Source organism: Felis catus, chromosome B4 (genome assembly GCF_018350175.1).
Source record: "Felis catus isolate Fca126 chromosome B4, F.catus_Fca126_mat1.0, whole genome shotgun sequence".
Lineage (NCBI taxonomy): Eukaryota > Metazoa > Chordata > Mammalia > Carnivora > Felidae > Felis > Felis catus.
The window spans coordinates 89,245,129-89,257,500 of NC_058374.1; the positions used below are offsets into that span (position 1 = coordinate 89,245,129).

Below are 12,372 nucleotides of genomic sequence, written 5' to 3' on the forward strand. Positions count from 1 at the left end.
TCTGTCCCAAAAATAAATAAACGTTGAAAAAAAAAATTTAAACTCACCTTTATTGTTGCATTCTACCCTCTTCTCTACCCGGGAAGTGCATCAGAATGAAATTGGCAAGATCTTCTGACAGCTTGTCTTTACTACTGTGTTGCCAGGGAAGGGAAAAATGGCTATTTATACAGTCCATTTCCACAAGCTGCTGCTAAATTATGGGCCAAGTTTCCTTTAAAACAATGATTAATACTTCTTGATTGAATACCCGGCAAACTCTACTGGACTCCTCCAACTTGCGAATGAGTGAGATTTCCCTAGACGTGGGTAGGGTTCAACTGAGCCTTCACTTGGATATTGGGAAGTGGGTTTTTGTTGTTGAATTTAATTTATGCCAGTTGCAGATTGTGGGGCTCATAGTCATACATGGAATCATATAACATTGCCATCTTTTATGTCAAAAATTGTCAAATATCGGCAATGTCATATGGTTCAACTTAATAGATACTCAATAAATATTTGTTGGTTAGAATTGAAGACACTGTAGAGACCATTCTATAAAAGATTTGAGGTAGTGTATAGGAAATGCAGACACACAGTAAACTAATAAATTACAAAACAATCCCATTAAAACCCAAAAAATTCTCAACATAGGAGATTTAAACAAAGAGGTAAATAGACACACATAAACACACCAAAAGATCCTCCATAACTGCAGTGTTTTTGCTGTAAACTTGGAAGTCAGCTTTTGGTACCAAAATAATAATAAGGATGATGACGTTTATTTATCACTTATGTGCCCAGCTTGGTGCTAAGTGCTTTATACACACTTTGCATTCATTCCCTACCACAAACCTATTAAGGTAATAATCAGCCCCATTTTACGGATGAAAAAGTTAAGACAAAATTTTTATTATATTGGAGGAGAAAAGAGTCTAGTTTCTTAATTTTTTTTAACCTTTTTTATTTTTGAGAGACAGAACATGAGTGGGGGAGGGGCAGAGAGAGAAAGGGAGAAACACACAATCCAAAGCAGGCTCCAGGCTCCAAGCTGTCAGCAGAGAGCCCTTTGTGGGGCTTGAATCCAAGAACTGTGAGATCATGACCTGAGCCACCCAGGTGCCCCCAAAACAGTAGTTTCTTAGAGATACATTCAATTGAAAAAAACAAAACAAAACCTTGACCATGTTATCAACATTCCTTGAGTAAATGTAGCTAGTGTTTTGTAGGGATATTCTTTTAATGTCCCTTGACCTTGGGCAAAGATTTTCATGCATATGAATTACCAGGGGACTTCCTCCTCACCCAAAACTCGGACCCTATGAGACTTTGCTCTTCAAAGTGTGTCCTTTATGACAGCATTATTGGCATGACTTAGGAGCTTATTAGAAATGGAGGATCTCAAGCCTCACTCCAGAAAGTATTAGGACCTTATTTTCACAAGATTCTCAGGTGATTTGTACGCATATTGAAGTTGAGAAATATGTCTTTAAGTGCAGAATATTTGAATTCTAAATAGACTCCTAAGGTGATTCTGATGAAGATGATCAATGGTAAGATCATACTTTATAAAACACTGCCCCGGGCATGATACCAACATGTGATTCACTGAAAACACTACTGCAAGCAGTTTGAGAAGCCAAGGGGTCCCAGAGTTGAGACAACATGAGACGTGCATGTCCAACAGTTGTTGTTCTGATGCTCTGGCTGGATCCAAGCCTAAAACCTAGGATGTTGGCATGGCTTCACCCACTTTTCCATCTCGGCAGGCAGAGGAGAAGCTATCCTTTCCATGAAGGGGAACGGCAGGATGGCCTACTTCAGACATGAAATTCTTAGACACTGAAACTATAGCTAAAAGAATTGCGTGAATTTGGCATTAACTCCTTAATGCATTTGTATTGAACTTTTAAAAATGATTTAAGTTATTTGGGATTGGGCCAAAGTGGTACTGTAGCAAGGTGCATGGTTTATTTTGTGGCTGCACGGACCCTGTGGCTACTCCCAGGATATATGCTCAGATGGTCCATTAACTAGCACTTCAGGATATCTGGAGTGGTTCCGAAAGGCAAATACTAGATGACAGGGCGGATTAATATGTAGCAGGGATCCTACTATCAGGCACTCTACATTTCTCCTCACGTGCCCCTACAGAGGAGTGTGGCAGGAGAGGAGTGAGCTTTGGGGCCATCGCTGTTGTGTAGCTAAGAAAACAGCTACCGCAAGGTGGAGCAAAGTCACAGAATTAGAATCACAGTTGCTGGTCTCCAAGCCTGGCTCACCCCGGCTTTCTGGATTTTCAGTCCCAGGCAGTCTCCATATCCAGCTTTGTGAACTAAGTGGGCTCTTGAGTATGGGAAAGATAAGGAGAACCTGAAAAAAGAAAACTATGAAAAGAACATTTGACTTGTCAATCACGCTGCATGGCGGGATCAGAAGACATTCACAGAGGGCAAACCGTGAATTAGTCACACGCATTTCACTGTACGTGAACCTGCTTCATAAGTTTAAAGAACCGTCAGTTCACAGGAAGCAGAGTAAACAATTGGGAAAACCCACTTTGGAGGCAAGCTGATACGGGCTGGAATTCTGGCCCAGCCAGGCCTTCACTGGGCTTTCTAATTTCTCATCTGTAAAATGAGGACAATGGTATCTACCTTATAGGGTTCTTTTAAGAATGTATGCAAAATGCTTTGTTTAGTGGATGGGATCCAATTTCCAACAACAGTAAGACGGTGATTTACTAATATTAGGGCATTAACACTCAAAACCATTTATTGATGGTTTATTGGACATGATGAAGTCAAAGATATTTAAGAGACTATCTCTGATTTTATTTTTTTAATCTTTTTTTTTTAAGTTGTATTTATTTAAATAATCTCTACACCCAAAATAGGGCTTGAGCTCACCACCCAGGAATCAAGAGTCACACACTCTTCTGACCTAGCCAGCCAGGTGCCCTGCCCCCTCTGTCTCTGAGTTTTAAATACCTTTCTTTCAAAGAAGATTAAAACTGAGATAATAATCACCAAGATAACTAACATTCACTGGGTCTGTACAATGGTCTGATGTTGCTATAAGCACTTTAAAGGATGATCTCAGTAAGTCCTTATCAAATCTCCGGGAGCTAGGTATTAACCCATTGTACAGACAGGAAAGTGAGGCCTGGAGAGGTGCAGTAATTTTTATCAGCTCACTCAGGAAAACTGCAGAGCTAGGATTCATCTCTGAGCACTCAGTCTTTGGGGCGTGTGCCTACCACAGTGGTTCAGGTCTACCTCCAGCTAATAATTCATTTCTAGGGGCTGCATTTTGTATTGCCAAGTTGTACTTCCCAAGTGCAAATATAAGATAAATCCAATAGCACCATGGATGGATGATATGAATCACATTTATATTTGCCTGCAATAATCACCAAAGTAAGCTGCTTATCTCTGGTCTCTCTCTTCCTCTGCCCAATCCATCCTTCCACACTGCCAACAGTTATCTTTATAGAACACCTATGTGACCACGACACTACTCTACTTAAAAGGTTCACTGTTGTCTGCAGAACTGTGTCTAAAAGCTCAGTATAGGAGGCCTCTCCCAGTTCACCTTGACCTTCCTTCCCAGCCTCTCTGCTTTAGATATTCTGGCTTTTCACCCAACTCTTACATAAGACAGTTAGTTCCACATGAAATTAGGACAGTCAGGGGTTCTGCAGTTAACCTCTTGTTTTGGCACTGCGGAAAAAAACTTACATTTTTTTAAAGATTTTAATTTTTAAGTAATTTCTGCACCCAACTTAGGGCTTGAACCTACAACCCTGAGATCAAGAGTTGCACGCTCCACTGACTGAACCAGCTAGGTGCCTTTTAAAAATTTTCTGAAAAAATAAAAACAATTTATTCCTGTATTCTGTTGTTATAATGTAAAAAGATGTTTAAAAATTAAATTTTAAAAGCTGCACAATTAAAAACAACGTGCACAGACTATCAGTTGGAATATATAAAAATTTTCAAAATGTTTTTCACCTATCAGAGATCTGGTATTTTAGTGGAGGATATCTTGTAACTGTATTTCCAATTGCCCCAAAGTATGATGTTCCTTTTTCTCCGTGGAACGCAACCCCTTCCCTCTCTGAGGCGGCAAACTGCTTACTATTTACCCTTCAAATCCAGTGTAAATATCACTTTTTGCCAAACCTCTTGCAGCCCATTTTTCCTTTTCAGGACTCCCAAAGCTAGGAGTGTTTCTCTTACAGTATTATTATGCATACATACATACATACATACATACAATATACTTTGAGATCCTTTAGAGCAGGGACCTGACCTCGGAGTCCCTAGCTCTTAGCTTGATATTTGGCCCACAGTAAGAACGTGAAAGTTTATCACGGGATACATGAATGAATGATCAAAGTCTAAAAAAATCCCTACTCTGTTTAGATCTTGCAGGGAAAACATTTGTATACTGGACACGCCTCTGAACACATCGCTTTGATAAACCAGACCCTCACTATGTACGAGGTGATTGGAAAGGAGAAAGGGAAGGTCCCAAGTGGTAAATGTGTCCGTGAGAAAGCTGGACCACGCCTTTTCCACCACCCTAGCTCCTAGAGCTACTCCCAGGATGGGGAGAATATTGTGTTCCAGATGAGTATTTTTCTCCATCTCCACTGAAAAGCTTCGCCCTCTTTTGATTTTCAGCAGCCAAGTCATTCACAATTCAGTGAGCCTCCAGTTTTCCTACTGGGGTGCAACGTCTTGGAGTCACATCCCCTCCCGTCGTGGAGAGCTCCAACTCTGGATTTCTCCGAGGGATTCTGGAAAAAGCCCTCCATAACCCCCTGCCTCGACCCCAGGCGGCCCCGGGTGGGGAAGGGGCTTTCCAGCTGCTGAGGCTGCAGTCTGCCCCGCGCGCGAAGAGCCGAGCCCCAGCCCGGCGAGGCGTGGGGGGCGTCGCCTACGGCCGCCAGGGCTCGGCGCGCGGGGCGGGGCCGCGGGGGGCCGAGAGAGGCATCCATCTTCCCGGACGAGCCTGCGCTTCCTTACCGAGCGGGGCGAGGGCGAAGGGCACGGGCCACGGCGCCGCCCCTCCCGCGAGCCCTGCCCCTCTTCGCCAGGCCCCGCGGGACCCGTCCGGCCGCCGCCGCCGCCGCCGCCGCCGCCCGCAGCTCGCTCTCTGGGCGCGGGGAGCCGCGGGCCGTGTGCGCGCCGGCAACTTTGCGGCCGCCGGGGGCGCGGCTCCTCCCGGTGCGCGTGCGAGTGTGCAAGGCAGCGGCGGCCTCCTGGGGGCAGCAGCGGAGAGCGGGACGGGGAGAAAGAGGTAGCGTCGGCGCCCCGCGGCCAAGGAGGCAGAGGCCCCTCGCGGCGCCGGCTGTCGAGATCTAAACTCCGCCGGTGCTGCGCCCAGGACGCGTTCAGACCGCGCAGCGGCCGCCCTCCGGCCCGGCAGCAGGGACTCGCTCTAGGATTACGTTTCCTCTCGTCCGCCCGGGCGCTAGCGGCAGCCTTTGCCGACGGGGGAGCAGCGTCCGCGGCGGCAGCATCCCGGCCCGGGCGGGACCCTCGAGCGCCGGAGCCGGCGGCTGGAGCAGGAAGGGAGGGTCGCGGCGTCCGCCCTCCAGAGCCGGCCCTGCCCCCGAGCGCCCGGTGCGGGTTTGTAACAATGGTGCGGAGCGCCGGCGCGAACCCCGCGTCCGCCCAGCGGCCGTAGAGGAAGTGGCCGGCTCCGGGTGGGGTGGGCAGGGAGACGCCCCCCGCCGCTGGCTCGCGGGAGTTTGCCTGCGCGCCGGGCCTCTCCGGCCCCGAGGCCCCCCTCCCCCCTCCCGGATCACCGACGGCAGCTCGAAGCGGAGAGTATGGTGCCGGCGCCCGGGTTAATCTAGTCCTCGGCTCGCTAGCTCCTCTTTTCCGCCTCCTCGTCTTCCTCCTCCTTTACCTCCTGTGGGTGCTGCCTCCGGGTTCCCCGTGTGTGGGAGTACAACTCTCTGCCTCTCCAAGGAGACTGGTTTGTGACGACCGAACAGAACTTGCCCATTGAAAGCGGACCCAGAACAGCTGGATAATGTCCACTCCGAGCAGATTCAAGAAGGACAAAGAGATCATAGCCGAGTATGAAAGTCAAGTCAAAGGTAAGGATGGGAGCGGCTGCCTTGCTCCTTTTGTGTGCCTTCTTGTCATTGTGCTCGAGGAGTTGCATTTCTAACTTGGTGTCTGCGTTGGAGGAAGGCGGTGAGGGACAGCCAGAGCTTCTGGTTGAGCCACCCTGGGCTTCGTGCAAGCCCATCCCCGTCCCAGTCCCGTCAAGCCCACGGGGAGCTGGAAACCGGGTGGCTTTCTCCGACTCCTAGAGCGCACCTCCAGGAGAGAGAGAACTGGCTGTAACTTAACCACCACCTTCAGCCGGGCAACTTAACACGGGAGGCAGGCGGCAGCCGTGGTTCCTGGCCAGTTACCCTCTTCCTCCTCCTCGTTACTCTTTTTAACTGGTATCTTTGTCACGTTATTTTTAAGGAATCATTTTCCTGAAGTCTGGACATCAAGTGGTCCGGAGCTTCATTGAGTGCAGACGGTTTTAGACCTTTACGCTGTTCGCTATTAATTTATTAGGGCGAGTCCGCCTTTTAGAAAACAGCTCCCTGAAAGCCTGGCTGTTAAACCAAGCGGGGACTAGTGGAATCTGACTCCTCCTTTATAATGGGCCAGAATTCAGTGCCATCTTCCACACTCACCCGGGAGTATTGCTTTATCATTTGCTGGAAGCTACTTGCATGTAAAATGAAGGTTTGGATATTTAAGTGGTAGTTTCAGTCCATTTACATTGTCAACTAATGAAGGAACCTAATTAAGGTTGATTAAGCATTTTTACTTAATGTGCCTTGGGTTTTTAAAAAATGGATTTTCTCTCTGGTACAAGTATTTTGTGTTGCTGTTGAAGTGTTTAATGAACATCTATCTCTGCTGTGTTTGTTTTTTTTTGTCTTTTTTTTTGTTTTTTTCATCTTCTGTGGTCTCTCCTGGGTGGGTTTTCCCTATTGAGACAATGGATGGAGTGTTGAGGTTGATGCTGTGCTTTGGAATATTCACTGCAAAGTTCATAACAATTGCTATGCAGACACCTGTGTTTATTCTGATATAGTCTTCTAAAAGGGCTGCTGAGAGAGGTACTCCTTACTTGCCTTGGGAAAGGCAGGAGCAGCCTGGGTGTTCTTTTGTGTGGTCCAGTTGTGGAAATGCCCAGAGTCCTATGCGAGGACCTGGTGGACCCTCCATGCCCTGAGGGCGGATTTGGACCCACTCATCTAGGCCACCAACAAAGGCCGTGTGGAAGCCCAGGGACTCATGCTTTCCTTTAGGCTAACCCCTATAAAGGATGTAAGCTAAACACTGTTTAGGGAACCGATTTTTAACTGCTTGTAATTAAGATAATTTCTACTTACAGCAACTGGTTACATTGACATGGAAGTTAGGATAGCAGAGGAGTAATTATTTCCTTAGTGACAGGTAAACTTTTTCATAAGCAGAACCTCTCTTAATGTTACTCCAGCACGGCCTGAACAACCTTTCATTTTAAGGTGGAACTCTTGCTCCTCATCACCATTCCTTGTGCAAGGTTTTGCACATGGCTCTTTGTGGTAGATCATGGAGGGATGGTAGGCTGGCTTTCTTGCTGCCTGGAGCACCGGCTGGCAGAATGCACTTTCAAGTATTGGCTTAGTTATTTCTGTTCTAAGCTCATTTGTCCATGATCAAGTCCTTATATGAAAAATAGTTTCATGGTTAATTTCTTTCAGAGTGTGAATTCTATTGTTACATGATTACTAATGTGCTTGAGATACAGGCCCTCTACACTGATTAAAAATCAATAAAATGGGATGTATTGCAATGTTTACAATGCGTCTGTCAAATCCAATGCAAGGAAAAATTATGAACACGGTGAAGATTATTCTTGGAACAAATTCAGCCCCATAGAAAGTGATCCCTAGTCCTTTCAACCTTCCTCATTTACACAGACCTACAGCCTGGAAGAGGCTGCTGTATGACTCTTTCTGACACCTGACCTGCCCTTCTCATCAGGACCTGCGCCCAGACTATCTGCTTTCACACATCCTATGTCTAACCCACATCATCCTACCCGTATGCAGTTATGAGAATGGGGTAATACAGTGGAGTTGGATCACGTACACCTTTAAGGGCACCAGTACACCTGCACTTCTAGGCAAAATCAAGATCAAGTGGGACAAAAATGACCGTGAAATAGTGCATGAGGCCAAGCTGTCCCATGCGGTGACAGTAGGTTCCTTACTAGGGATGTGAAATGCAGGACTCTGATTTTCTGTCGTATTTCCTGAGTCCCTCTTTAAGGGTGAACGTCTTACCCTGGCAGAGTGCTAGTGTGCTGTTTAAAGATACGTGGTTTTGGAACAACTACCTCTTTTAATTCCAGCCAACTATTTCATCTGATGATAAACAAAAGAAATGTGGCCTGTTTGATTGCTAACAGAAAACCAGCTGTGCTGGACCCAGAAGACATAGGTCTGTTCCCTGTGAATAAAGTCATATATATTGGACTCTCTGGGTGACTCTCTGGGTAAGGGTGATTTCAAGAGTCATTTTTTATTATGTGTGATTTTTTTTTTTAACCTTCTGACTTAAAACTTAATACTCTGGAGTATTGTTCTTTCTTTCTCTCTCCCGTTTCCCTGATGCCAGTTGCACGTATCTCAGAATTTCTGAGATAATGATTTGATCTCAAGGAGTGACTCCAGATGTGGGATTTTGCCAGTGTGGCTGCCTGCACATGTTTTAGGAACAGACTTCCCGGAGCTGTTCTCAACTGTGGAAAGAACCATCATAGGTGACAGTGTGTAATTTTACGTATAAAACCATAAATACATCTAGTTAGATATGTCATGGTAAGTCACTTAGTTTCTGACTTTTGGTTGTCTTACCTATAAGATAAGGAGTTTGGATTCCCTCATTTCTAAGATGTCATGTCAATTCATATTAATAACTTAGAAAAATTTTCAAGCCTTGTGTGTTTCATTTACTACCTGGTTTGGCGGGGCGGGGGTGGGAATCACCTTTGCTTTCACTTTTTAAGAAAAATAATCAGTTCGCAAACACTATACATTATTTGAGTTCTCAGAAAATTAAAATGTAATGCAATAGGGAATACAGAAAAATAATAAAACCGTGTTCAGAAAAGCATAGCACACAATTGTAAGAGGGGGTAGAATTGTGAATTATACACATTATCAAAGAATAGATTGGTTTAAATCAGGGACAGAAGGCGCCCCCCCCCCCTTAAATTTAAAAGGAGTGTGTTAGCTAGGAGAAGAAAGACTATTTCATGCATGTTAGTCAACTTCTCAAAGATTTAACATTTATTTATTTTTGGGACAGCATGAACGGGGGAGGGGCAGAGAGAGAGGGAGACACAGAATCGGAAGCAGGCTCCAGGCCTTGGGCCATCAGCCCAGAGCCTGACGCGGGGCTGGAACTCACAGACCGCAAGATCGTGACCTGAGCTGAAGTCGGACGCTCAACCGACTGAGCCACCCAGGCGCCCCAACTTCTCAAAGATTTAGAATCCAGAGAAGTTAATCTCTTGTTTGTGGGGGCTCTTAAAAAGCTACTTGTCTGGAGAAGTGTATGAAACTCCTATCAGTTGACTGTTACTTGTTAGCATCTCTGGCAAAAAGCTTAGCAGTAGAAAAGATCATAGCAACTGGCTAACAGAAGGTTTGGAGATTATCTGGATTTTAGTATTCTATACAATTTTTGAATTCTGCAGCAAAAGTATTGTGGCTCACATAAAAAAACTACTAGCTCCCATATGGGAGCCAAAAGAATCAAAAGACACATTTTGTGAGGTGGAACTCATGAACGAGAGGTTGTGTTTGTTTTTAATAATGCATGTTGTTAGTTGCTAAGAATTGACAGCTATTATTTGCAGTATTTTCTCAGGGATAATCTCCTACTCATCTACATGCCATATGTGCAGGAAGTGCCAAGAAAATCTGTTCTTCTTCGACCACTCTGCTGCCTGAACTACAAATAGTACATTTTGGTAGCAGATGGAACACGAGGAAATGCCAATTCAATTTGATATGACCCCATGTCACGCAGTGGGTTTCAACAGGAAAAAGTGCTGCTGTCACTAATATGGAACCTGTGTCTGCATCTGATGTCGTTTCACGTAACCTGTAATAGAAAACAGCAACAACTTAAATTATGAATTAAAACTTTATAGCTGGGAGGGTCATGAAACATTTCCTGTCCAACCCATTCATTTATACGATGCAAGGAAGCATAATGATAGAGTTACACAATTAACATACCTGGGGCTAAAAACCCAGGTCGTTTGTTTTCAGGAACAAAGATTTGCTTTTAGATTCCTCACAAAGTACAGCAGGAGATAGAACACTTCACTATTTAGACTTTACATTCATTGAAGGAATCCTAGTTGGACCTGGAAGAGAACAGCAACGCCTCTGGTCTGTTAACAGGAGGAGTTAATTAAATTGATTAGCCGTAACTAAGTTGTTTTTCACCAAGATCATTTCAAGAAACCACAATGTGCGGGCAGCGGCTTCACATGCTTGCCTTAAGATCAGGGGAAAAAATACGGTGAATATGTACAATTGTAACTTGCTTGAAATTTTGGTCGAACTAATGCCAGCTAGTTGTAGTAAGCCCTGTTACGTTGCCCGGAAACCCTGATTAGTTTCATGAACTTCAGAATCTATTAAGGAATAGTTTGGGAGAAATTTTTGAGCAAAACACGTCCTTCTGAAATACAGATGCAAGTTGGCATGTGCTACAGCATGATAAATCTCAGTTCTAGCAATCGAGATTGGTTTGCTTACTCTTGTGAAGTGTTGACCAATATAGGGGGCACACGTTTTCAACTCTGGTGCTGGTTTGCGAGTCTGCTTTGTAGCTTCACCAGACCCTTTTCTGATTTCATTCATGCTACCCATTTCACTTCGGTTCAGACAATTAAAAATTAAGGTAAAGAGAGTAAACTGTGTATCTCCTTACTCTATTTTTGTTTTCAGTTTTTGAGGTAAAAGGTGGGATCAGGGATCGTTATTTGAGAACACTTTTAATCATTTGAAAGTATTTGTTTGTTGGTCTGGAGTTACTTTCTACTTTGTTGACAACATATAGATGCACTCCTGTTGATATTTCAGGATGGGAGGAAAGAGAACATCATGTTTAAGAGCACAGATTTTGGTGTTAGTCATCCAGCCCTGCCACTGATCACACGCGTGGTCTCTGAGAGTCCATTTCTTCATCTGTAAAATGGGGCTGATAATAGTACTTACCTTCCTGTTTTTCTAAGGTTTCAATGAGGTGATTTGTGGAAAGCTTTGTCACAGGCTTGCACATAATAAATAGTAAAAATTAGTCCTTGTCTGTTTAATTTTAGTTTCCTTTATATTTCAACTGCTTCTTTGTTACATTCTGACTTAAATGAGCTTTTTGAAATTCAAGTAAGTAATCACCAGCCTGCTACCGGAATAAATCCCAAAGTGGGCGAATCTTTAATCATTCTGATAAAGTCCCATGTACTTTTGGAATGGCGTATATAAAAAGGGAAATGTGGTAGGCAAACCAGAGAGATCCCCAGCAGCTTATGAGTGGATTTTTTGTTGTCATTTTTCATCCAAGTAACAGAACCTAAAAGCCTACTTCCTGAGCTGCCGTGTGTTGGCTTGCAACTTTTGTTTTAAATTTTCTTTACCTTTGTTCAGTGACATTTTATGGGAAGTGAAAACTGCGGTCCAGTCAGCAGATTTTATTTACTGGTGGTAAAAAGGATTCTTATGACATCGGATCAAGTCACTGGTTTAATATCATGGTCTTGAGAAAAATATATTTTTTAAATCAATATGGAAATGAAGAATTAATTTATAACTGTGAATTTGATTCTTCATGAGACAGTACTTTGTTCTTTTCCAGTTTTATTGAAGTATAATTGACATATAACAGAAAGTACTATGACAATAGAATTTATTATTTATGTATCTTTCATACCTTTTAGTACCGGGCTTTATTAAATATTTATTGAGTGGGTAGAGTGATATTTGGATTATCATTCCTTTACAGTATAAGTTAACATGGTGATCATTGAAAATTATGGAGGGTGTCCAATAAAGTATTACCACAGAACTAAACTGAATTCAAGTAGTGTGAAACTTCTTTAGAAAGTCATAAAGTTAAAACCAAACTAAATGTCCAACAGTGGGGAATGGTTAACTAAATTCCACTGGGGATGGTTAACTAACTCATACACATGGAATGTTATGCAGTCATTAACAGTAGTTTTTTTTTTTTTTTCAGTTTATTTATTTTGGGGGGGGGCAGAGAGAGAGAGAGGGAGAGAGAGAATACCAAG

At 43.9% G+C, this 12,372-nt stretch overlaps 1 protein-coding gene across 4 annotated transcripts in view; it reads left to right on the forward strand.

The window, feature by feature from the left end:
• Positions 1–5,351: 5,351 nt before the first annotated feature.
• The window catches only part of SRGAP1 (SLIT-ROBO Rho GTPase activating protein 1), a 289,170-nt gene continuing 282,149 nt past the window's right edge, over positions 5,352–12,372 (forward strand). For 2 of the 4 annotated variants that reach the window (XM_045062022.1, XR_006600825.1), the window contains exon 1: positions 5,352–6,097. In XM_045062022.1, the coding sequence (XP_044917957.1) occupies positions 6,031–6,097 (67 nt within the window). In that variant the 5' untranslated portion in view covers positions 5,352–6,030. The remainder of the gene's footprint in view (positions 6,098–12,372) is intronic. The other 2 variants (XM_011284066.4, XM_011284067.4) reach the window with 1 other exon arrangement.